General features: G+C 46.7%; 1 protein-coding gene and 1 non-coding gene across 2 annotated transcripts in view; both read right to left on the reverse strand.

Moving 5' to 3' along the window:
- Window positions 1-420: 420 nt before the first annotated feature.
- Window positions 421-27,087, reverse strand: part of AP1G1 (adaptor related protein complex 1 subunit gamma 1) — a 92,281-nt gene continuing 65,614 nt past the window's right edge. Inside the window, exons 12-23 of the mRNA XM_065416888.1 lie at window positions 24,126-24,266; window positions 23,475-23,529; window positions 20,203-20,325; window positions 19,762-19,851; window positions 19,054-19,181; window positions 16,833-16,937; window positions 14,970-15,111; window positions 14,312-14,438; window positions 13,704-13,799; window positions 13,292-13,452; window positions 12,250-12,348; window positions 421-2,116 (exon numbers count right to left, since the gene is read on the reverse strand). Of these exons, the coding sequence (XP_065272960.1) occupies window positions 2,015-2,116; window positions 12,250-12,348; window positions 13,292-13,452; window positions 13,704-13,799; window positions 14,312-14,438; window positions 14,970-15,111; window positions 16,833-16,937; window positions 19,054-19,181; window positions 19,762-19,851; window positions 20,203-20,325; window positions 23,475-23,529; window positions 24,126-24,266 (1,369 nt within the window). The 3' untranslated portion in view covers window positions 421-2,014. The remainder of the gene's footprint in view (window positions 2,117-12,249; window positions 12,349-13,291; window positions 13,453-13,703; window positions 13,800-14,311; window positions 14,439-14,969; window positions 15,112-16,832; window positions 16,938-19,053; window positions 19,182-19,761; window positions 19,852-20,202; window positions 20,326-23,474; window positions 23,530-24,125; window positions 24,267-27,087) is intronic.
- On the reverse strand, window positions 26,765-26,851 carry LOC135889075 (small nucleolar RNA SNORD71). The gene has a single exon (XR_010561916.1). It is a non-coding gene; the product is annotated as a small nucleolar RNA SNORD71 (small nucleolar RNA).

Below are 27,087 nucleotides of genomic sequence, written 5' to 3' on the forward strand. Positions count from 1 at the left end.
AGAGATAAACTAGTGCTGCTGCAGGGACCTACCCATCAATCACACTGCTAAGCCTTGTGCCAATTTGACAGTATTATTTAACACCATTTAAAAAAGCAATCTGAACATAAATCTTTAATGACCACTTTTCAAAGGCAAAGGCAGAGCAGCTCTCCCTACTTTCTCTAAATAACCAGTGTCCCACACATGCATGCAGTCTCACAGAACCCAAGGCTATAACCTGCTCTGACCACCCATCAACAGTTAGCAAACATCAGGTCCTGCATCCAAATTAGTTACACTGACAGATGGAAACGTTTCCAGTGAAGACCAGCACCTGGTGTCAGTCCTTTGTAACCACCTGAAGGGTACAGGTCTCAGGACCACTGACGGCTCATCATCTAGAAGGCTCTAAGGGAGAAGTAAAGCAGATTTGCTACCAGTTTCCTTTGAGAAAGCATCAGGGTTGGAGAAAAGACTCTACTCAACATGCCAATATGCTCAAGGGATGAAAATCCAAGGTGTGACCCCTCCCCTTCCCCAGTCCTGGAGGGTGCTGAACACCATACATAGCTGCCCTCTCTCTCGCTATGGGCCTTGGCTCCCATTCTTCACCTCTCCACAGAGGTTCATGAAGCCACTACTTGGCTGACACTGCATACTAAAAAACACACAGTGCAGCAATACATAGTTCTTCTCTGGAAATCACTGACATAGTTCTGAAGAGCACTAGACCTCAGGTCTTTGGACCCATATGCTCAAGAAACTGGCCTCCACACAAAGAACAGCTTGCTTAGTTACTTTCAATTTGAGAATAAATGTGGGTGCCACATCGGATTGACATGGACTTCACTGAAAGGGGAGCAAGGAGCAACAGGGTTTTGTTACACCACCATTAAGTACAAAGTGGGAAAGGTCTCTTTAAACTGCATGGTCTTTATTTCAGTGCCAGTGTTACAGATACAATAGAAACATCCCAGTCAGAAGAATGAACTTGGATGGAATCCAGGGGTCTATGACAGGCTTAGGAAATGAAAGGGGGGAAGGGTCTGGAGTAACAGGGAAAAGTGACTTTGCAGTGTAGTCTATGCTGAGCCTCCCAGCAGGCAATGGGGCCTATTATCAAAAAGAGTGGAACGTTGCCTTTCTACCCACCTACCACAGCCAACAGTCAAGGGACTGGGCAATAAGACAGTTTTGAAATTTTGGGCATGGGGTAAGTTGGAGCTCTAGGTCTCTGATCCATTGTGATGCTTTCGAGATAGCTACAGAAGAGCCATTGTGAGTCTGCATGGCTGCAACCAATGATGGAAAGTGAAGGAAATGGAAGTGTCAGGGCTTCATGTTCAAATATAGCACCAAATCAACTGGATCAGATCTCATCAGCATCACTTTTTCCGCGCTCTGTCCCTGACCTGCTGTTGGTATCGTATCGCTAAGGTGTCTGTGTCTATACAGCAATGCACAGAATAGGCCACTAGGAGCCTACAGCCTCTTCACACATTGGGGAAACCGAAAGAAAAAAGGCAGGGCTCCCTAATGGTCCTGGAGAAGCTTTTCCCCCAAACCCCAGATGAAAGTGCCTGAAGATGGTAACCCAGCTAGTAATGACTCAGAACCCACCTTACCCACCCCACGGAAAGAAGGCAGCAGAAGGAAGGGACAGCTGCTCACTTGCTGCACGGGGGCAGGAGGGGGGAGGAGAGAAAAAAGTGTTTCCTTGCAAGCAATTCCAGGCCTCTCTTCCAAACGAGCTGCATGTTTCTTGGGGGGGAAGGGGAATGTTGCTTCCGGCTGTGAATGCATGGGGGAGTGCAGAGCAGACTCCACAAACAGCAAGCCTCATCAGTGGAGGGGAGGAAATTAGTCTCAACAGATATGCTTCAAAATCAGCAATCACTTCCGGAAGATTCCTCCTCATCAGCAGGTCTCATCGTTCCCCAGGTCCATGGTGCAGTTTGGGGGATTGCCGGGATCAACCTTCTTCCCAGAGTTCCTTTGATTGGGTGGGGTGAGTAAGAATGGTGCCAGAGCCTCACTGCCACGACTGAGGGGGGAAGTTGTTGACTTCTGCTAGATCCTGCATTGCTGAGCCCTTGTGATTATAGGTCAACTTGATCCGCATACGTAGTTGTTGCTATAAGAGGAGAGGAAAAAACAAGATCAGGGTCTTCAGTAAACCCCAAACTCACAAACCCTCCCACCAGCTCTCTCACCCCATGGAACCTGATCGGTCACCTCTGGAGGAGGTAGGGATACATCACTAGCATTATCCCATCCTGTGGGGACACTTGTGTCGCTGCTAGGATGTGTCTCAACGGGCAGTTAATCTGGTAGGATGATACTCACTTAAAGCTAATGCTGATTGAAAACAGGCAAGAGCTTTCTAATCCTCAAGTCCCTCTCCTGGAACCCTGTAGAAGCCTTAAAGCATAGCTCGTTTTCCAACCTGTGCACCCGCATAGGGCTCAGTCTGCCCTGCCCTGCCCCCCATCCTTCTCCTCCACTGTGCACTTCAAGGCAGCCGGCCCACCCCAGGTACTGGCGGCTGCTGGCCAGCTCTTGGGCTCGCAGGCTCTGCGGGACGAGTCCCCTGTCTAAGTCCTTGCATCTCCTCCGCTGCGTATTGCACAGTCTGCAGGGCAGGCTCTGTCTCAGGTGCCTGATGGTGCTCCATGTGACACTATGTACATTTAATTATCCAATTTCCATACAACCATAAACTTCGACTTAAAACTGGAAAAAGGCATCAGCTGGACAGCCCTGAGGAATGAAGCTGTTTGGGAGCCTGGCAGTGCTGCTGCCCTATAGGTAAACAGACACTGCCCTGTGAGGGGCAGCAGTTCAATCTCCATTGCCCATGCAGTTCCTAGCTTGTCGCCAACTAATGCAAAGCCTAGTGATTTGTGAGGTGAGGGCTGGAACTGAAACCAAATTCGTCTTCTATGGGACCAGACGTCTGTGAGATGGAAATAATTCTTTATCCCTACCAAGCTGGGCTGGGTTCAGAAAGGTTTGGAGCCCACCAGCAATACCCTGAGGTACCTTGTCCAAGAGGACATGCTGTATAGATCTATAATAGACTATTGCCAATGAGTTATATTAAAAGGACATTCAGGTTGCACAGCCAAGCACTCAAAAGTCAGGAAGTGCCAGAATTAAGGCTGCCTTGGCAACTGTAATTCTACTTACTCCCTTGTCCTTATGTGTTACGATACCGTCTTTAATTGCATGAGCACATGCTATTTATTCCACAGGACCCCAGCCTGATTCAAATGCATGACCTCACTTGACAGGGCTGAAAAGGAAACAGCCTCAAGAACCATGAGAAAGGGGACATCCCCGTCCCCCTAAGCCGTAGAGAATACAGTGCTACTGAAGCCCATGGCAAAGGGGAATTGTGTTTCTTTCTCCAGGCCTGTACTGAACCTCCGCAAGCACCGCAGAGAAGTGGTTCCCAATTTGTCTCTCTCCACACTCTAAACTGTGGCTCCAAAGGACAACTCTGTTAAGAAGAAGGTTTATATTTGATTATGAACTGAATGTGCCTGTGAGCACATCCTGTGAAGTGTCTGAGTCAGACCCACCACCTACCCTGCAGCCCTTGGAGCAGCTGAGAGCTGGCCCTTCCCTGCTGAAGATGCTCAGCAGCTCCCTTGCAGGCTGCCCACTGTATTGGAGGGAAGAGACGCTTCCCTGCTAGGCTGTGGGAGCCCCAGGGAGAATAGAATAGGAGCTCAACTGGCTGTCCCTGAGCTCTGGGGTGAGCCCCAAGATAGGACACCTCTTCCCACACCCCAGCATAGCCAAGAACCAGTTACCACTCCCTAATTCTGTGTCCCAGCCCTAGGATACATTATAGCAGAGCAGACGCTGTTTTAAGTTGCACCAGCTGGCCATGGCCCAAGGCACCATATGCCATCTAATTAACAGTCAGAGCCCAGCATGCTCCAATCAATTCCTGTCCCCAAAGCACCTCCTGGGCCAGGGGCTGCAAGGCAGACACACAAGGAGCTGATGCTCTGGTTCTCCACCCTCCGGGGATTCCGCAGCAAGGAACATGTGTGGCCTCCATTGCCTTGTGAGAGCTGAGCAGCGCAAGGAAGCACAACAGGACAAAGAATCCGGCCTAAAATACTGAGCGTGGCTTTTAGCCTCTTTGAAATAATATATCCAGCCTTAGCCCAAAGAGGTTGGGCATCACCAGTACAGGGTACTGTTTGGCTGATACTGGCCAGTAAACTACATGTTCCTGACATTTAATGTTGCTCTGACAAGCTTGCCATTTTGCTAAAAGAAAAGTGGGACTCTATGGGAAGCGAATGGCCTTACACATTAACTATGCACCAAAAGAAACCAAAGAAGAACAGGCAATTTCATCCAAGCCTTCCACCATCTCAGAAAGTCCATTCCACAGGCCCCCAATGGTCAGCTTTAACCAGCAGCAAAGGTGGCCCATGCCAGGCTACCGAGTAGTTACCAGGCTTTGAGTGCTTATAAGGAAACAAACCACTGGAAATGGCTTCTGGACAATGTGCCATTTTCACCGTCAATGCTGATGCCCTTTCCTCAACACACCCAAAACAATTAGTCTCGGTCCTGGACCAACACCCTGCAAAGCTGTATTTACAGAGGAGAACTGAGCATGAGGTGGCAGATGCGCCAGACATGAAGGCTAGTGCCAGTGATGGAAATGATGCAGGGTCAGTTTCAGAGAGATTTTGGTCAAAAGCATGGAACAGCCAAACACTATTTTGATACACAGGGTTGGTCTACACTGAACAGTTACATCAGCATAACTATGTCTCTCAGGGGTGTGAAAAATCCACACCCCTGTAAGATGTAGCTATGCTGACTTAACCATGGTGTAGACAGCACTAGATCAACTGAAAAATTCTGTTGCCTCTCGGGGAGATGGATTACCTACAGCGCCAGAATCCCTCCCATCATTGTAGTGTCTACGCTGAAGCACTACAGCAGGTGAAGCTGTGCCACTGTAGCATTTTAAAATGTAGACAAAGCCTTAGCAACTAGAAGTGGCCTCCACAAACTGAAATTTTAAGAAAGCACATGCCCTCCCACACACATTTCTGTTCCTAGATGGTATCTGGAACAGATACATTGTGGCACTCAGCATCTACATAGATACAACTCACAAAACCCCAAACCCAAGAGCTTAGAAGGAAACTTTAAAATCATAGAATTGTAGGACTGGAAGGGACCTCAAGAGGTCATTTAGTCCCCTGCACTCAAGGCAAGACTAGGCATTATAGACCATTTTGTTTGTCTCAGTTGCTCTTAAAAATCTCCAATGACAGAGATTCCACAACCTCCCTGGGCAATTTATTCCAGTGCTTAACCATCTTGACAGGAACCTAAACCACCCATGCTGCAATTTAAGCCCACTGCTTCTGATATTGTCCTCAGAGGTTAAGGAGAAGAATGTTTCTCCTTCCTCCTTGTAAACAAAATTTTTATATTCTGGAAAATTATGTCCCCCCTTAGTCTTCTCTCCCTTTACTCATTTTTGCTGCTATTCTCTGGACTTTCCTGAAATGTGGTGCCCAGAATAGGGGATAATACTCCAGATGAGGCCTGATCAGCATGGACTGTTGACTCAGATTTAGCTTGTGATTCACTATGCCCTCAGATCCCTTTCCATAGTACTCCTTCCTGGGGGTCATAGTGAATCACAAGCTAAATATCAGTCAACAGTGTAACGGTGTTGCAAAAAAAGCAAACATTCTGGGATGTATTAGCAGGAGTGTTGTAAGCAAGACATGAGAAGTAATTTCTCCTCTCTACTCCACGCTGATTAGGCCTCAACTGGAGTATTGTGTACAGTTCTGGGCGCCACATTTCAGGAAGGATGTGGACAAATTGGAGAAAGTCCAGAGAAGAGCAACAAAAATGATTAAAGATCTAGAAAACCTGACCTATGAGGGAAGATTGAAAAAATTGGGTTTGTTTAGTCTGGAGAAGAGAAGAAAGAGAGGGGACATGATAACAGTTTTCAAGTACATAAAAGGTTGTTAAAAGGAGGATGGAGAAAAATTGTCGTTCTTAACCTCTGAGGATAGGACAAGAAGCAAAGGGCTTAAATTGCAGCAAGGCAGGTTTAGGTCGGATGTTAGGAAAAACTTCCTAACTGTCAGAGTGGTTAAGCACTGGAATAAATTGCCTAGGGAGGTTGTAGAATCTCCATCATTGGGGATTTTTAAGAGCAGATTGGACAAACACCTGTCAGGGATGGTCTAGATACTTAGTCCTGCCTTGAGTGCAGGGGACTGGACTAGATGACCTCTCGAGGTCCCTTCCAGTTCTATGATGCCCTCCATTAGCACCAAGTGCTGTGCTTTGGATGATTGTTAGTTGTTTAAAAAAAGCCTCGTCCACCTCTTCTTCCTGGTTAGGTGGTCTGTAATAGACCTTACAATTACATCACCCTTGGTTTTTACCCTTTTATCTTTACCCAGAGACTTTCAACCAGTCTGGCTCCTATTTCCATCTCAACCTCAGTCCAAGTGTATATAAAATGATTATAGGCTCTTTCAAAAAAGGGACTCTAAAGCTAGCACCATGGAGTCACATACTCTGATTCCATGTCAGATGGGCTCCCTTCTGTGCCGCAGAATTAACTTGGAACCTAGTTACTATTGGGAATGATCAGATCGGCGTCATTTACAAGTAAAAAGATACTACTTTTAACTGACAGCTTTGCAAATGGCACCTGGGATCTGAAAATCTTTCCACCTTGTGCATCAACTCCATAATAGGTTTCAGAAGGGTAGCTGTGTTAGTCTGTATCAGTAAAAACAACGAGGAATCCTTAGAGACTAACAAATTTATTTGGGCATAAGCTTGTTGTTTTAACTCCCTAATACGAACACTTGACATACTCTGATTGCAGTCTTGCATCTGAAGAAGTGAGGTTCTTACCCACGAAAGCTTATGCTCCCAATACCTCTGTTAGTCTTAAAGGTGCCACAGGACCCTCTGTTGCTTTTTACAGATTCAGACTAACACGGCTACCCCTCTGATATCTGATTGCAGGACAAGCATTAATTAACCCTTGCCAACCTGGGAGAAAGGCAAGAACATAAGAACGGCTGTACCGGATCAGACCAAAGGTCCATCTAGCCCAGTATCCTGTCTACCGACAGTGGCCAATGCCAGGTGCCCCAGAGGGAGTAGACCAACAGGCAATGATCAAGTGATCTCTCTCCTGCCATCCATCTCCATCCTCTGACAAACAGAGGCTAGGGACACCATTCCTTACCCATCCTGGCTAATAGCCATTAATGGACTTAATCACCATGAATTTATCCAGTTCTCTTTTAAACACTGTTATAGTCCTAGCCTTCACAACCTCCTCAGGCAAGGAGTTCCACAAGTTGACTGTGCGCTGCGTGAAGAAGAACTTCCTTGTATTTGTTTTAAACCTGCTGCCTATTAATTTCATTTGGTAACCCCTAGTTCTTGTATTATGGGAATAAGTAAATAACTTTTCCTTATCCACTTTCTCCACATCACTCATGATTTTATATACCTCTATCATATCCCCCCTTAATCTCCTCTTTTCCAGGCTGAAGAGTCCTAGCCTCTTTAATCTCTCCTCATATGGGACCCATTCCAAACCCCTAATCATTTTAGTTGCCCTTTTCTGAACCTTTTCTAGTGCCAGTATATCTTTTTTGAGATGAGGAGACCACATCTGTACGCAGTATTCGAGATGTGGGCGTACCATCGATTTATATAAGGGCAATAATATATTCTCAGTCTTATTCTCTATCCCCTTTTTAATGATCCCTAACATCCTGTTTGCTTTTTTGACCGCCTCTGCACACTGCGCGGACATCTTCAGAGAACTATCCACGATGACTCCAAGATCTTTTTCCTGACTGGTTGTAGCTAAATTAGCCCCCATCATATTGTATGTATAGTTGGGGTTATTTTTTCCAATGTGCATTACTTTACATTTATCCACATTAAATTTCATTTGCCATTTTGTTGCCCAGTCACTTAGTTTTGTGAGATCTTTTTGAAGTTCTTCACAGTCTGCTTTGGTCTTAACTATCTTGAGCAGTTTAGTATCATCTGCAAACTTTGCCACCTCACTGTTTACCCCTTTCTCCAGATCATTTATAAATAAGTTGAATAGGATTGGTCCGAGGACTGACCCTTGGGAAACACCACTAGTTACCCCTCTCCATTCTGAGAATTTGCCATTAATTCCTACCCTTTGTTCCCGGTCTTTTAACCAGTTCTCAATCCATGAAAGGACCTTCCCTTTTATCCCATGACAGCTTAATTTACGTAAGAGCCTTTGGTGAGGGACCTTGTCAAAGGCTCTCTGGAAATCTAAGTACACTATGTCCACCGGATCCCCCTTGTCCACATAGATTCATTCATAGATTCATAGATTCTAGGACTGGAAGGGACCTCGAGAGGTCATCGAGTCCAGTCCCCTGCCCGCATGGCAGGACCAAATACTGTCTAGACCATCCCTGATAGACACTTATCTAACCTACTCTTAAATATCTCCAGAGACGGAGATTCCACAACCTCCCTAGGCAATTTATTCCAGTGTTTAACCACCCTGACAGTTAGGAACTTTTTCCTAATGTCCAACCTAGACCTCCCTTGCTGCAGTTTAAACCCATTCCTTCTTGTTCTATCCTTAGAGGCTAAGGTGAACAAGTTTTCTCCCTCCTCCTTATGACACCCTTTTAAATACCTGAAAAACTGCTATCATGTCCCCTCTCAGTCTTCTCTTTTCCAAACTAAACAAACCCAATTCTTTCAGCCTTCCTTCGTAAGTCATGTTCTCAAGACCTTTAATCGTTCTTGTTGCTCTTCTCTGGACCCTTTCCAATTTCTCCACATCTTTTTTGAAATGCGGTGCCCAGAACTGGACACAGTACTCCAGCTGAGGCCTAACCAGAGTAGAGCGGAAGAATGACTTCTCGTGTCTTGCTCACAACACACCTGTTAATACATCCCAGAATCATGTTTGCTTTTTTTGCAACAGCATCACACTGTTGACTCATATTTAGCTTGTGGTCCACTATAACCCCTAGATCCCTTTCTGCCGTACTCCTTCCTAGACAGTCTCTTCCCATTCTGTATGTGTGAAACTGATTTTTTCTTCCTAAGTGGAGCACTTTGCATTTGTCTTTGTTAAACTTCATCTTGTTTAACTCAGACCATTTCTCCAATTTGTCCAGATCATTTTGAATTATGACCCTGTCCTCCAAAGCAGTTGCAATCCCTCCCAGTTTGGTATCATCCGCAAACTTAATAAGCGTACTTTCTATGCCAATATCTAAGTCGTTGATGAAGATATTGAACAGAGCCGGTCCCAAAACAGACCCCTGCGGTACCCCACTCGTTATGCCTTTCCAGCAGGATTGGGAACCATTAATAACAACTCTCTGAGTACGGTTATCCAGCCAGTTATGCACCCACCTTATAGTAGCCCCATCTAAATTGTATTTGCCTAGTTTATCGATAAGAATATCATGCGAGACCGTATCAAATGCCTTACTAAAGTCTAGGTATACCACATCCACAGCTTCTCCCTTATCCACAAGGCTCGTTATCCTATCAAAGAAAGCTATCAGATTGGTTTGACATGATTTGTTCTTTACAAATCCATGCTGGCTGTTCCCTATCACCTTACCCCCTTCCAAGTGTTTGCAGATGATTTCCTTAATTACTTGCTCCATTATCTTCCCTGGCACAGAAGTTAAACTAACTGGTCTGTAGTTTCCTGGGTTGTTTTTATTTCCCTTCTTATAGATGGGCACTATATTTGCCCTTTTCCAGTCACATGTTTGTTGACCCCTTCAAAGAACTCTAATAGATTAGTAAGACACGATTTCACTTTACAGATATCATGTTGACTATTGCTCAACAGTTTATGTTTTTCTATGTGTCTGACAATTTTATTCTTAACTATTGTTTCGACTAATTTGCCCGGTACCGACATTAGACTTACCGGTCTGTAATTGCCGGGATCACCTCTAGAGCCCTTTTTCAATATTGGCGTTACATTAGCTAACTTCAGTCATTGGGTACAGAAGCCGATTTAAAGGACAGGTTACAAACCTTAGTTAATAGTTCCGCAACTTCACATTTGAGTTCTTTCAGAACTCTTGGGTGAATGCCATCTGGTCCCGGTGACTTGTTAATGTTAAGTTTATCAATTAATTCCAAAACCTCCTCTAGTGACACTTCAATCTGTGACAGTTCCTCAGATTTGTCACCTACAAAAGCCGGCTCAGGTTTGGGAATCTCCCTAACATCCTCAGCCGTGAAGACTGAAGCAAAGAATCCATTTAGTTTCTCCGCAAGCATTAAAGGTATCCTGCAAATGGAAAATATTGGTCTTGACCCTGTTTCTATTGCTTTATGATGAACATAGTTGGCCTCAACTTTTTAAAGAAAGTATCTTTTGTTTTCTCCATTAGAAATTCAGGTCTTTTCAACCCTGGAAGCCTCTGTGATGACTGTAAAACTGAGAGAATTATGACATCCCAGGAGACAAAGTCACAGCAGTTGAGAGGAAGTGATTTTTAGTCAAAATGTTTAAAACTGCTTAATTTCATTCTTTATAACACACATTAAACTCCAAACACTATGAACACTCCAGTGAAAGCCTGCCTTTGCTCAAGATTAAGGATCAAGTAAGTTCTCAATATACATCTGAGACGCTAAGAAATGCTCCAGCAGGAAAGACCAGGCTTGGCATTCCTAAGGTTAAAAAGGCACCATCCTTTCAGGTTGCCTTTATGCATCACAGAGATCCAGGGTACAAACGCAATATCCATTTCCTTTGTAAGCCACCTCAAGAAAGATTCTGCACTCAGAACTTGTTTAACATTCTGTGGGTGATGCCTAAAACAGAAGAGGCCTCAGGATCTTTTGCCAAAGGCTGAACTGGCTCCATGGGGCCAACAGGAGCGCAGTGAGGTAAGGTCAAAAGATAATTAAGTCCAAAGCTGACTATGAGGAATTACAAGGGATCTCACTAAACTGGGTGACTGGGTGGCAAAATGGCAGATGAAATTCAATGTTGATAAATGCAAAGTAATGCACATTGGAAAAACTAATCCCAACTATACATCCAAAATGATGGGATCTAAATTAGCTGTTACCACTCAAGAAAGAAATCTTGGCGTCATCGTGTATGACTCTGAAAACATCCGGTCAATGTGCAGCGGCAATCAAAGAAGCTAACAGAATGTTAGGAACCATTAGGAAAGGGACAGATAAGACAGAAAATCTCATAATGTCACTATATAAATCCATGGTGCGCCCACACCTTGAATACTGAGTGCAGTTTTGACCATCCCATCTCAAAAAAGATATTAGAATTGGAAAAGGTGCAGAGAAGGGCAACAAAAATTATTAGGGGTATGGAACAGCTTCCATATGAGGAGAGAATAAAAGACTGGACTGTTCATAAAATAAATAAATAAATAAAAAAGATGACTGAAGGGGGATATGATAGAGGTCACTAAAATCATGACTGGTGTGGAGAAAGTGAATAAGGAAGTGTTATTTACTCCTTCTCATAACATAACAACCGGGGGTCATCCCATGAAATTAATAGGCAGCAGGTTTAAAACAAACATAAGGAGGTACTTCTTCACACAAGGCACAGTCAACTTATGGAACTTGTTGCCGGCTATGCTGTGAAGGCCAAAAGTATAACTGGGCTCAAAAAATAATTAGAAAAGTTCACGGAGGATAGATCCATCAATGGCTATTAGCCAAGGTGGACAAGTATGCAGCCACAAGCTCCAGGTGTCCCTAAACCTCCAACTGCCAGATGGCACTGGAGGACAGGGGATGCACTACTCAATAATTGCCCTGTTCTGTTCACTCCCTTTGAAGCACTTGGCAGTGGCCACTGTCAGAAGACAGGATACTGGACTAGATGGACCTTTGACCTGACCCAGTATTGCTGTTCTTATGATAAGTCATTGGATTCACCCAGGGAAAAGGTCTGTTTTTCCATAGTCCTTTTCTGGCTATAACTACACTACATTGCCAAGGTGGGTGAAATAATATCTTGTCTCTCTAATACCCTGAAAACATGGCTACATCAATACTGCAATCATAACCACACTGTCACACCACCAGCGATCATTCCCCAGGAACCAGCCTGAAAACTCTGCTTGAGAACAAGCAGCACTAAACCCCGTCTCCCAAACAGCCATGAGAACCAGGCCCAGGAATGCCTTCTACCAGTGGACTGCTCACCTTCTGTGGGTTCAGAACTTTGATGACCTGTGTGATGGTCCCCGTGTTAAATGCTGGGATGATGCTGCTGCTGGGAGACAGAAGCTGCAGCTGGAATGTCTGAAGAAAAGGGAAAAGACTTTCAGAAAGATGATTTCACCAAGCATTTAGCAGATACAGCTACACTGCCACACCAAGTGGGGGAGGAAAGACAATCTCCTGCTGTTTACAGCAACGGTGAAAGCACTACTGAGACACTGCTTTAAGGGAGTTCCTTGGTCCTTTCTCCTTTTAGAGAGGTCAGGAGCACGCATGCCTGCACCACTCAAGAGGCCAGAGGGTTTTCATCTCTCCTGCTTTCTCACAGGCTGAAATCAGATTGACATAACTGCTGGCAGATGAGGAGGAGGAGGAGCCTCACTGCTCTGATGACAGAACTGCTTCTGCTGTGCTCATGAGCAAACAGCCTGATAACCATAGGAATGATTCTGCCACAAGGCTGAGTCGCACTGGTTTCCAGGGAGAAAGGCACTGTCTCCATTCTAACCACAATCCGAGACCAGCTCTGCACACACAACCAGGCAGCCAGCTCTCACTTGGAGAGCTGCTAAGTAGACATGCATGCACAAGTCTTCCCAACTCAGCCAAACCAAACTGGATTGTCTCTGGGACACAGGAAGGCACCTTTCCTCCTACCAAGTTTCATCTTCTTACTCCCACCTGCTTCAGAGTGAGAGCTGTTCAAAGGGCTCTTCTGGCTGTTGATAACGAGTAGAGTGTCTCGTTCTGTGTTTAATCAGACTTCCCAGAAGGATCCCCCCCAGCCCCAGGCAGAGCCAGCCCTGTGAAAGCTCAGCCCTAAAGGGACCTGCTCAGAAAAGTTATGCTCAACTCTAAATACCATCTTAGAATAGGACTATTTGGGCAGCTTGAGATCTAACAGCTTTAACTCCTATTTATGCTTCTTGGAGCTTCGCTTCCTCTGTGCAGAAGGGGCAAAACAATAGCAAGAATTTGGAAAGAGACAGGGGGCTAGCCACCCAGCCAGTCATGGCAGCTCTACCTTTGGTACCGCAGCCTGGAAAACAAAGTCTGTCATATCCAGTTCTGTGCTGTTGGAGGCTTGTATCGTGATCACGGTGACGCTGGGGTTGGTGTTCGATCTCTCAAAGGTGAACTCTATCTTCAGCCCATTCTTGCTGTATGCTGTGATGGAGGGGATGCCTGCAGCCGAGGGACAAGAGCAGCAGCCCAGTAAGGACCTGGAGACCATTCTCAATGTCAGCAGGGCCACCTGCCGCCCCTAAACCCTACGCCCAGAATGTAGAGAACTGCTCTCCTTCTCCCCCTTATTCCATCTCCTCCTTCACCCCTTCATCACACATTGCTCCTGAGCGCTCCCAAATCCTCCTCCTTGTTACCAGACCCCCAATGGTTACAATAGCTCTATGTGCTCAGGGTTCCTATGCTCCTACCAGCAGCAATATCATTGAAGAGAGGCTGTGATGAGAGCCCATCCAACAGGAACGGAGGCTGCGATATCTGTGGGGCAGGGACCGGGGCTGGAGAAGCTAGAGAAAGCAGGTTAGAAGAAGGTAGAGTTTAGCTAGTAGGAAGTGTAGAGTGGCTTTTCCCAGCTCAAGGATTAGCTAGAAGGGGCATGCTATTTTTACAAACAAGAAACCCAACAAGGCCATCTCCTCTCCCCAAGGATGACCTCAATCTCAGCCATCACCAGCAAGGGGTCTCTCCTCTCAAGCCAGCAGGTCTCCAGGCAGAGAGAACCCCCTCTCCACCCTCTTGATCCTCTCCTGCCAGGCTGAGAACCTGTCCCAGGACAGAGGAACACTCATCTCACTCCAACGCATTTCCCACCCTCTCCATATTAGCCTTGGACCAAGGGCAAGGAATGCCAATGAACCTCACCCCCTGCCAAAGGAATGGGGAATTTCCCTGCCTCCCCTGCAGAAGACCCTATCCCTGGAAAAAGGACATGGAAGAATGCCCCTCTTACCCTGGCCCAGCTCCTCCTATCAGGCTGAGGGACCTGGAATACCCCTCAATAGCTGCAGCCTGGTCTCACCTGTTAGGTTGAGATCTCCCAGGAGGTCAAGGAGCTCCCCACCGGCAGAGGTTGGCTTGCTTGTAGGGGCAGTTGGAATGACTGGGGTTATATCATTTCCTCCCAATAAGTCCAATAAGTCATTTGCCTAGTAAGAAAGCAATAAAACCCCCATTACCTACTCATCTCCCTGCTACCTTTGCTTTTACCTGTGACAAACACCACTCGCTCTCAGATGAAAAGGTCCCTCTCTCAGTGATCTGCCTGTGAAGCTCTTACACTAGTCTCGGACTAATGCTGACAATTTGCGCTCAGCACCTTAAGCTATCTAGTTTCCAGGGGTCTCAGGAAGACAGCGGGAGGTGCTGTGCCAAGGAGGGGAGGAGTTTCTGAATGCTGAGAGGCAGGTCACAACTCGTAGGTGGGATTTTACTCCATCCACCTCACCTGCTCCAGCCTGCACTCCTGCTGTGGCACCTTCCCCTGATGCCAGTCCTTGACTCCCTTCTTTTATTTGGGAATCAGCAGGGGGGAGACAGGTTGCATCAGGCAGTCAGACACAGGTCAGAGAAGCAGAGATGCCCTTGGCTTACTAGGGAGAGGGGAATAGTCTTCCAGCCCCTGGGTCTGACAGGGCAGTGGGAGGGTTACACCAGTTGAAGAGAGCACCTTCCATTACCTGGCTGGTGGGCTGCAGCCCAGAGGGGGGAGGTTTGGTTTCCAGCACTGCTGGCTCTGTCTCTCCATTGGTCTGTACAATCTCAGTGGGGCCATTTGTGGTCACCTTTTCCATAACTGGCATTCTCTCAAGTAGGGCTGACCTGAAAGAAGCTGACATGGTTACACTCTGGGCCATCTACCCTGATCCCAGTCCAAAGTACTTGAGATGGCAAGGATGATGTAAAGAGGGTGCCCGGCCTTTTGCTTTAGCTCTACGAGAAGAGTTGAATTCTGGGATCACAAAACTGAGCTTGAGCTGATTAAAGACTGGGGCCACTCTCTCACCAGCATAAACCTGGTTATTGACAGGTATTTTCTTTATAGGCAATGCAGAGCCCTGCCCTGCACCTACAAGGGACAGGTCCCATTGCAGAGCTAGGATAGGGAAGCCCAAGACTCAGGGGGAGAAGACCTAAGCACACTGGGGCATGGGAGGGGGTGCTCACAGATGCCGCTGAGTTAGAGCAACTGACTGCGTTTTCCGGGCAGGCATGTTTATCCAGCACAAGGCATGGTGATGGAATGGGGAAGACAAGCACCCACGCAGCAAACTTACCCAGGTTCCAGTCTTTCAGGAGAGCTACTAGGTAACAGTCTGAACACAGAGAGATTGTGTGTGTAGAAGGGGTGGATGGGAGGTAATGGGAGGAAAGATGGGATGCAGGACATGCTACCAAAGTCAAAGAGATGGAAGATGAGAGCCACCCCTTGATACGAGCCTACCTAGTTGGGGGACGCCCCACGGACACTGCGCATGATGCTGAACAGACTATTACATTGCCTATGTGCCTCTGAGGGCTAGAAAACGAAAAGTGTCACATTGCCAAGGAACCTGAGCCCCAGGACTGTGCATTCTCAGCCATTACTAAACTCTTCTGGAGTAAAAACCGTCAACCCTGGAACACTCCCGTGTAACGAAGGCCAATACACTCACCACCCCAGCTTTTCAAACCCTTTCTCACAAGGCTACACAATCAAAGTTCATGATCCTTTTTGCTCTAAGGCAAAGCTTCCTAAACTGTCTTCTGCAGTGCCTCTGCGTGCATTTGCAAGGAGCTGGGTGATCATCTGATGCTGGCTTCATCATGTTTCCAGCAGCTAAATTCCATTAAAAGAAGCTTTCCTCCTGTGACCTTATCATGAGAGCCGTTCCTGTAATTGCCACAGAGATGTTATGGCATCACCAATGGGAAGGGAGCTGGGGTCCATGAAATTGTGAATGGAGAAAGCATGGACAAGACAAGCTATTAAAATGTAGCCCACAGAAGCCCAGCTCTAGGATGCTGAGGAACTGGTTCTGGAAGCGCTGGCCGGCATATGGAACTGGCTGTCTCCCAGTGTTGTCACTGGACTCCCATTATCTTTCCCTTGTACCCAAGTCTGGGGAGGAGGAGGAGGAGGAGGAGGATAGACCTTGTCTGGGTATTTCTTGTAGGATGGGGACTGCCTGATTATGGTCTAAAGAGATTCACATGGGAAGACTACATCAGACAGCACAGGGGCTCTAATCTAGCAGACAAAGGCATAACGAGCAGACAGCTGGAAGTTGAAGTCAGCAAAGTTCAAACTGGAAATAAGATGCACATTTTTAACAGTGAGGGTCATTAACCACTGAAAGCTTCCCAAGATGCATAGTGGGTTCTCCAGCACTTCATGTCTTTACACCAAGGCTGACGTCTTTCTAGAAGACATGCTTCTAGCCCAAGGACAGGCTGTGGTCTTGATGCAGAATCACTGGGTGACGTTCTCTGGCCCATGTTATGCAGGTGGTCAGACTACAAGAAATATTTAAGGTGAGAAGGGACCATTTTGATCTACTCACCTCATGTGATCATACTTCTTGAAAAGTGCATTGTACTCCACTGCCCTCTGCTGGAGCTCCACATCAATGCTGCTGCCATAGATGGACACAACCTTCTTAATGCGGCTGAGGGGCAAGAAACCAATAATGAAACCACTAAGCACTGAGCAAGGGCAGAGTGTTCCCCAGACATGAGCTCAGAATTCACCAGCAGGTGTCCATGTAACTGGCCTGTAACCCAATAGGGACAGTGTTGTTTCTAATTTACTACCTTGGTAACTATGCAGCCCATGATTAGGGTCCTACCAAATTCACATCACAGACCATGAAATCTGGTCTCCCCCTGTGAAATTTGGTCTTGTGTGCTTTTACCCATGGGCGGCGGGTAGAATAGGCCTGGGGAGGCTCTGGCTCCCCTGGCACTGCCGCAGCCGTCAAACCCCCGGGTGCAGGCTTTTGGGAGGAAGTTTTCGATTTATTGTCCCATGCAGGTTCCGGGGCAGCTGAGGAGGTGGTATGTGCTATTCAGCTTCCGAGTTCATCAGTAATCTCCCTGGAGTCCAGAGAGATTACTGATGAACTAAGGAAGCTGAGTAGCAAGTACTGCCTCCTCAGCTGCCCTGGAACCTGCATGGGGCATATCAAAAGCTTCTTCCGGACCAGAGCTGCTTTTCCCCAGGTGGTTTGGGGTCTGGGAAGGGGAGGCTCGGCATAGCTGCAGATGGCCTGGGACTCCACTGGGGGTGGGGGTGGGTGGGGGTGGGTGTGCGCGCGCGCCAGCCCGGGGATCCTCCAGCCAGGGAGGGCAGGGGGTCTTGGGGCTTCAGATGCCAGGGAGGGGGGCATGCGCCGTGGGCAAAAGGGGCAGAGCTGGGGCTAGCCTCCCCGAAGGGGGGTTCCACCCATTGCTCATGCATTTACCTTATACTACACAGATTTCATGGGAGAGACCAGTGTTTCTCACATTGGGGGGCCTGATCCAAAAGGGAGTTGCGGAGGGTCACAAGGTTATTTTAGGGGGTTGCAGTATTGCAACCCTTACTTCTGTGCTGCCTCAAGAGCTGGGTGGCTGGAGAGCGGCAGCTGTTGGCCAGATGCCCAGCTCTGAAGGCAGCGCCCCGCCAGCAGCAGTGCAGAAATAAAGGTAGCAATACCATACCATGCCACCCTTTACTTCTGCGCTGCTCCCTTCAGAGCTGGGTGGCTGGAGAGTGACGGCTGCTGACTGAGGGCCCAGCTCTGCAGGGAGCAGCGCAGAAGTAAGGGTGGCAATACCATCCCATCCCATCCTTACTTCTGCGCTGGTGCTGGCGGTGGCTGGCCCGCAGCCGCCGCTCTCCAGCTGCCCAGCTCTGAAGGCAGCGCTGCTGCCAGCAGCGGCACAGAAGTAAGGGTAGCAGTACCGCCACCCCGCTACAATAACCTTGCAACCCCCTCACACCTCCTTTATGGGTCAGGACCCCTACGATTACAACACCGTGACATTTCAGATTTAAATAGCTGAAATCATGAAATTTATGATTTTTAAAATCCTATGGCTGTGAAATTGACCAAAATGGATGTGAATTTGGTAGGGCCCTACCCATGATGCTATGCTGTCTGACACTTTGCTGGAATACTACAGGGCATATCAGATCCCCAGTACCAGCAGTGTGCCCAACAGTGCTAGACAAGTCACCTGTAAACAACATGGCTGCTCATTCCCTTTGAATTATGGACAGAGGGAATTCAAAAGGGAAACTATATACACCTCTACCCCAATATAACGCTGTCCTCGGGAGCCAAAAAATCTTACCGCGTTATATCGAACTTGCTTTGATCGGCCGGACCGCACAGCCCCACCCCCCCGGAGCACTGCTTTACCGCGTTATATCCGAATTCGTGTTATATCTGGTCGCGTTATATCGGGGTAGAGATGTACGTAAGTGAGGATTCACTTCCGCAACAGAATATTTCCAAGTGAACTCTCACAGTCTCCACACAGAGCACAGACCATAACGAACAGGGAGAGCATGACACATACAAACCCACACAACACTCTTCATACATGTATGCAAGGCAGGATCACAGAGTTTAAGCAACAGGAAAACCCTTTATGGTACACGAAGGCAGAAGCTACATCACAGAAACCCTCCCTCTGGCCCCACTGCAGCTTGTGTCCTCCTGTCTGCCACATGCATGTCCTGTTGGCCTTCACCAGCACGCCCCCCCCATGCAGCGTGAGCACCCAAGGTAGACTCACTTGACAGTGCAGGTGAACCTCGTGGAAAGCTTCATGATGGCGGTGAGAGCGTAACCTCGTGTAACGGATGCAGACATGTTTGATATCAGGACACTTTCTAAAATATCAAGTACTTCCTCTTCCGTTACCTGAGCAAAGCAAGTGCAGCAGGGTTAGAAAAGAGATGGACTCTGCTGCACAACCTCCTGGGCACACTCCCAAACCACTGTTTCCCTCTGCTCCCTCATCACGGAGGAGGATATGGGCTGGCGGGTATATTTATGGGCAGTCCACCCCTTTGTTTGTGTTCATAGTGGGATTTGCCATTTCTTGGACAGGCATGCAGAGCACTGGATTGGCACTGAGAAATTCATTTAAAAATTAAAATCCATACATTTGATATATTTATAAATTGCATTTTCCCCATACACCAAGGAGAAGTAGCATTAGCAGTGCGATGCGCAGCCCCTGCATGGCCAGAATTAGCCCCCAAACCCCTCCAACTCAACATCAATGCCAGGAGCTTCCCAGTGTTGACAATACACATGCCCCCAGTGCAGCTCCATCCTACAGCAGAGTGATTCCTCTCCGGCCCAGCAGCATCATGTCCACCAGTGCTAACCCCGGCAAGAGCATCCCCCCACTCCCACATGCCCAGCACCACACTACTCCGACCCCCCCCCCAGTATACTCACAACTGCTCTACTTTCCCCCTTCCCAGAGCTGTACCTGAACTGGCTCCTCCTCTTCACACTGACCAGATATCAAGAGGTCTCCATATTCTCCCATACACCAAGAGGCCACCTGCACTAGGGGCTGCTGTCAGAAGAGAAGGTTAGACATGTCAGGGACAAACAGCTCTCTGCATGACAGACAAAGCCCAGGCTCAGTAGCATCCAATCCTGCCCATTATGAGCAGGCACAGCAGGCCTGGCCAGTGCACCAAGAGGCTTCCTGGGGGATGTTTGGTACAGTCCAAAGGGCAGTACGCATCACCAAGAGAACAGGTAGAATTAGGACCACTCCTGTCCTCACTGGCCAGAGGACTGGCCCATAGGGGATTTTCAATGGACATTACCGAGCCTTTAGCTTCCTTTGGAAGCAGTCACTCATGCTGGCTCACTAACAGGAACACTAGGGGTCACTGCGAAACCTGGGCTGGACATCTACCTGGGAGTAGTCACCAAGGATGGCTTTGTAGAGTTTCTGTACAGTATAGGCATGCATCTCCATGCTATTTGTTATCAGCTGGATCAGGTTGGGGACAGCATCATCTCGAACATAACTTCCTGCCTGAAAGAGAAGTCATATTTCCAAGAAACATACAGGAGGCTTCTTTGGTTTCACTGTCACACCCTCTTCCAGCATACTCCATCCACCAGTGAAACTCAAGCCAGCTCAGAGCAGACTCAAAGGGTACTTTAAAGAATTTGCTAGGAGTTAAAAACTGCTTTGCAACATCCCGAAGAGATGCTCTATGGGTGTGTCTGCACTGCACACTCCTTACAGCAGCATGTAGAGTACATACACTGCACGACCCACTGGCATGGGTATAAATAGCAGTGTAGATGGCAAGGCACTGCTTAGGCAAGTAGAGTAAAGACAAACCAGAAGCTTAGGGTACATACCCTACATGTCTCACTACACCCCCTAGCAGTGCCTCTCCTGCCAACATTGCTAAAAATAGTAACGTAGTGTCCCACTGCCTCCCCGCTGCTGAAGCGCTTCCCCAGTGCGGGAGCTACAGCAGCCCTTCCCACAGCCTCCCCCGTCAGAGCCTTTTCCCGCTGCATCCCCACGCCACAGCATTTCACTGCTGCATGTACCTACACTCCGCAGCGTGGACACAGCCTGCTTTTCACTGCAGTGCATAGTTACGCATACCTCACATGCCTCAGGGAGTGTTCAGGGCAGACATAGCCTATGGCTGATGGTGAATGCACACAGTCAGGTAACAGTAGGAGACAGTTATTATTTAGCTTCTCCCCCCACCCACCTATACAACAAACTACATCCTGATGATCCAGAAAAATCTACGCTGCAGAGGCCCTCTGATATCTCTGTCAAAATGAAGGCTATCACAGCACAAACTAAAAAGTAATCAAAGTACATGCTTCCCCACAGGAACCAGGAAGAAAATAAGTCATTGCCATCTGCATTACTCAATAGATGAATGGCTAGGCAGGCACAAGCTAAGGTTGCTGCTTACCAGCAAAAATGTGCCAAATATACCACGGGTTTGTCCTGCCCACATCCTCCTATGTCTACTTCATCCACCTGTTGTGTCTTGGCAAATCCAGACTGAGAGCTCTTTGGAGGTAGTGACTGATTTTCTGTTATGCATCTGCATGGATTAGGACTCCATTTCTCCAGGGAGAAGCAGAGGATGGAATGAGCACAAGCACCAATGCCAAATGTTTATTTTGAATCCATACAAAAAGTTCTCTTTGAGATAGAAATTCTTTCACAGCATCACTCAGCACCAAGGTCTTTGATTCTCTTAGAGCTTACACGGATGTTCCTTTACTTGAGATCCCAGGCCCCTGTCTCTTTTGCCTTTTCCACATTAAGACAGCAGAAAAAGGAACAGATGCCTCCACAAAAGAAGCATCTCTCTGAGCCCTCAGACAGTCTGAAAGGATGATAGCACCACTGGCTTCTCCTCCTTGCATGGACCTCGGCACTCAAGATGCAGACATGCAAGGTACCTTGGATTTCAGTTCCAAAGAACAGAGCAGAGACGGCAGCAGTGTCACATTCTCTGGTGCCAAGAAAGGTTTCAACGAAGACATGCAGAAGTCGGCTCTATTTGTTCTCTTGCTCACAGCTGGAGTTCTGGTCTGATGAAGGACAGGCCAGGGGACTTGCTTGCTTATCTATCTTTACAGACCCTTTGTCTAGGGGCCAGGAACATGGAACAAAGAGCCAGGGAATAACCTCTCCCCACAACGCAGATGAGGCAGCAAACATGTCATTTGACTTTGGCATCTTGGAGGAAGGCGGTATACTGCTTGAATTGCATCTCTTGTCCAGTGGGCCTTGGCATCAAGAAAGCCAAAAAGCTGACCAAGGACAAAACTGTGCAAGAGCACAGAAACAAAGAGAAAATTACATGCAGCCTACTGACACTGACTAAGCTAACCCTTGGCATTAATAGTGAGCAGATCAAAGTTTGGCCAAACAGAAAACTAAGAGCTGCAGGCACAGACTGATGGGCCCCAACACACACAGCTAAAGGAGGGGATGCTTCCCAGCGCGAGTAGACAGATGCACTATCTCTGCTCAAGCTAGTTTGCGCACTACAAACAGTCAGTGTGGACGCTGCAATATGGGCGGTAGCTTGGGCTAGCCACCCGAGTACAACCCAGAGTTTGCACTTGGGTAACCAGCCCATGTCACCACCTTGCCACCACGTATTGTGCTAGCTATGTGTCTGTCTTCCTGGGCTGGGAGGCATGCTACCAGCTGCAGTCCAGACATACCTCAGCAGGCCTAGGTCAGGGCACTGTGTGAGGGAGCTTGTGCAATCCCCATGGCAACTGTTTGCAAGAAGCTCCCCTCTTACTACCAAGGCAGTTCTCAATGGAAGTCAGCCTTTGAATGGAAATCGAGTCTCAGTCTCAATAAAGGAAGCTACTCCTTTCCACACGAGGACATTCAGGACAGGAATCAAACTGGAGACCACAGCCCCAGTTTCTCAGGCACTTTGTGAGAACACTGTTGTCTCAAATGTTAAATTATAGCACCCATTTGTCAGCTTCTCACACAAACTCCTCCATGCTTTCTTCCATGCTGCCCCGTACACATGGCATGTCCTCACTGACCTCATCTGCAAGGCCTTCCTCTAGTCCCACCTCAGCAGTGATTGTTATCAAGTGGTCAGTCAAATGATAATTAGGTCCAAAGGTAGCTGGGTTAGAGCTGGCACTTTATGTATAATTAATTACATAAGAATGGCCGGAGGATCCATCTTGAAAAGCTGTATGTATTTGATTGTACCCCTCTCCTCTCACCCTTCATATGTCACTTGGCTTCTTGGGTTATGGTCTCTCCCCTAAAGAGCTTGTATTTCCATATTTTCTTGTACTGCACGCAGTACAAAGCGGCCCTAACCCTTCCTGAAGCCCCTGGGTGCTACTGCCATTGAAGTAATTAAATATTAGGACATTAGTGGCTCCTTGCACATTCTCTTCTGAAATCTTGAAGAAAAAAAAAAATCAAAATCCTTTCCAATTCTCATTTCAGGGAACACCCTAACTAATTGTCCCAGGCTGCTTGTCACTAGCTCCTACACACACACAGTGCTCTGTATTAGCATCCAAAGCCTGCAGTCAACACAACTACAGTGCAGAGTGGCTGATGGTTCTAAACTGATGCAGGACTAGCCACTGCACGAAGTCACAGAAAGCCGTTCATAGGTTCTCAGGATATGCACCACTTACCGTTGTTAGGACTCGCATAATTGTGTCTATGTGCCAGCGTTTGGAAGGGGCATATCTGAGAAGATAATGAAGAAAAAACCAGAGGAGTGATTAGTTCTGACATTTACCACCAGTAGAAAATTGGGCAGGATTATGAAAGCTTCCTCTCCCCTCACCTCCATCTCATATTTGCTGGGAAATAGTATATGGATTCAGTTTTTCAATATGTGAGCATTAAATGACTAGCTTTACTGAGGAGTAAAGTGATACTCTGCAGTACAGGACAGTAGAGCTGGTCTTCCAATTATAAAGTCACAGTAGTAATGAGATCATCTTGTTTCACAATTTAATGGAAGAGAGATTGAACACGGCATCCATTCCACATAGCAGAAGGAGTCAGCACTCTGGATTTGTTTAACAATGTAATCAGTAATTAAGTGCCTACAAACAGTACCTCCCATAAAGCTATAAGCATTGGACCATGCCATTTCTCAAGATAGGTATAACAACAGACCACACCAGGGCCGATTTGCAGAGGGGAGGGGAAGAAATGACCAACACAGTCCCCCAGCCTCATTGGTTCTGGCATGGCTGGGGGAGATACACAAATGCCCAGCCACACAGTTCCCAGGACCAGCAGGGGATTAATGTGAACTTTAATTGAGTCCTTACTTCTCTGCTGCAAGAAATATTCCAGAGGCACAATCTGCCTTGAACTCTGGCTCACAGGAATCCAGGAAATACAGAAGTTCCTTCATCATTCCACGGATGTTGTTCCCATTAACTAATGCAAAGCTCAGCTCCATTGCACGCCTGGAACAAGAGAGAGAGAGCTAATAAGCTATCACCATCAAATGACAAATACAGGCACAGGTTTCCTACCTGCCCAAATCCCTCCATTTCCTGCATTCTCATCTTTCAGTAAGGAAAGCAGCAGCAATCTTGATTAATGCTACTTTCCCATTCACCAGCAGATATTAAGCAGCCGAGAACAAAAACCAACTGAAAAGAGGGGAAAAGGGAAGTTCTCCAGCATTTTTATGGAAGCCTCTAACTATCCTAAAGAACAGAACACCTTTCAGCAGCAAGTGTCCATCTGAGAATTTCTGAACCTCCAGCTATTGGTCACTACCTTGCAGAATTAGTCTGACATAATAGTGAAAACAACCCCAAGTTGCAAGAGACTACAATTGTATAAATGAAGGCCAGAAGGATACGATGATCATTAGTCTGACTGCCCACGTAGCACAGGACAGAAAACCTCACTTCATCAAATCCAAAGGGTCTGGCTGAGCCAGAAATCCAATCTGAAAGACTTCAAGGGATGGAGAATCCACCACATCCGCAGTAAGTTGTTTCACTAGTTAATCACTCTCACTGTTAAAAATGGGTGCCTTATTTCTAGTCTGAATTTGTTTAGCTTCAGTTTCGAACCACTGGGTCTCATTCTGTCTTTGTCTGCTAGATTAGGGAGCCCTCTACTATCACAAATCTCTTCCCCGTGTAAGTACTTGTACACAGTGATCAAGTCACCTCTTACCCTTCTCTTGCATACACTAAATAGATGGAACTCCTTTAGTCTCACTATAAAACAGATTTTCTAGACCACAAATCATTTGTGTAGTTCTTCTCTGAACGCCTTCCAGTTAGTCAACAACCTTTTTGAACTGTGGACACCAGAACTGGACACGATTTTCCAGTTATGGTTTCATGAATGTTTTACACAGAGGTTCTAACACCTTCTATTCAGTGTTCCTCTGTTTACAGGCCACAGCACTGCACGGAGAGCTCACACTCAGCTGGTTTCCATAATGACCCTTAAGTAATTTCCAGAGTCGCTGCTTTCCAGGATACAGTCCCCCCTACTGGGAGTGTGACCTAAACTCTTGGTTCCCAGATGTATTACCTTGTATTTGGCTGTATTAAAACGCACATTGTTCACTTGAGCCCAGCTCATTTTTTCCAAGCAATACATATTATACTATACTATATAACTGAGCTATCTATCATTTACCATTCCACTAGTCGGTCATCTGCAATCCATCAGCAATGATTTTATTTTCTCTTTCAGATCATTAATAGAGATACTGAATATCACGAGGCCATAGACAGACTTCTTGAAGAGGAAACAGCATCACTTACAGTTATCTCTGAGATCACTGAGCCAGTTTTAAAATCCATTTAATATGTGCAACAATCATGTTGTTTCGTGCTTGTTTTTTAAAATCAGAATGTTGTGCAGGACTAAGTTAAATGTCATCCTGAAGTCTACCTGTGTGATGCCAACAGTCACCTCTCTGCCAATCAAATCTGTATTCGCAAAAGATATTAAGTTTGTTTGTTGAGACCTATTTTCAGTAAAATCATATTGAATTATGCTGCCATCCTTTAGTTCTTCACCGATTATGCTCAATATCACCATTTTCTTGATTTTGTCTGGGACCAATGCGCAGGTAACCAGCCTGTTGTTACCGAAGTCACCCGCTGACCCTTTTTAAGTATTGGTACATTAACTTTTTTCCAATTACTTGGGATTTCCCCAGAAGTCCAAGATTTGTTAAATATCAATATCAATGGATCAGAGGGCTCCCCATCCAACTCTTGATTCTCTTGAATGCAAGTTATCTGGTCCTGAAGATTTGAAACGGTTTAGCTTTAGCAGCTACCATTTAATATCTCCCTAGTTACTGTCAAAATATAAAGTATTTCTTTAACACTGTAAACTCTATGTGATCTAGCTTCTTCCCTATATAAAAAAAATAAACACTTTTGCCTTTTCTACATCATTAACAATTTCACCATCCCTGATTAATAATGGACCTATACCATTGCTAGATTGCTTTTTTCCTGATCTATTTTAAAATTTCTTTTTTATTGCCCTTAACCCTACTAGCCCATCAGGTGTTTCATGTTTAAATTTTAATCTTGTGTCATGTTGGAGCTTATCAATATAGCAGCAAGACAGGAAGTGCTTTGGTGCTTCACAACCCCATACATCAGAGCACTGAGCACAGGACACAGCTGCAGTTTCTTTGACCATATTCAGAGATTTATTTCCTTTATGGATCTCCCAAGCACTTGAGCTTATTTAGTGGGCCAATGACAAGCTGAAAGCAAGGGCCAAGCGCACTTTTACCTGCACTAAACTGACATACACTACAATATAGCTAAAGGAGACAAGGATGGGCCTCAATAGAGAGCCAATACCAAATGCACAAAAAAGCTATCATCGCCCTTGGCTTCCACACACATCTGCTTTTAGTGCTCCCAGGGTTTCTGTCACCAAGTCAGCTGATTGCCAGAATGACAGACGTGCGTTGTCAGCAGCTTGAGTGTCAGCATTGTGACAGGGCACTCTGCCGATGGATCACTCTAAGGCTTCATCCTCCAACTGCACAGACCAGAGTAGAAGCTTCTACAGGGCTCTAGCATACCACTGATTTCCAACCATGCTCCAGAGCATGACACTGTGACCTCCCACACACCAGATCCATCTCTAGCCTCTCATGTAGGCCCTGGCTCTCTGCAATGGAAAGATGTTGATTTGCTGAATCCTTGTGCAGTCATACCTCAGAATGGGGCTCGGCTGTAAGATTAGCTTGTGCAACACCCATTACAAAGACAGATTACGTTA

The sequence above is a fragment of the Emys orbicularis genome, chromosome 14 (assembly GCF_028017835.1).
Source record: "Emys orbicularis isolate rEmyOrb1 chromosome 14, rEmyOrb1.hap1, whole genome shotgun sequence".
Taxonomy (NCBI): domain Eukaryota; kingdom Metazoa; phylum Chordata; order Testudines; family Emydidae; genus Emys; species Emys orbicularis.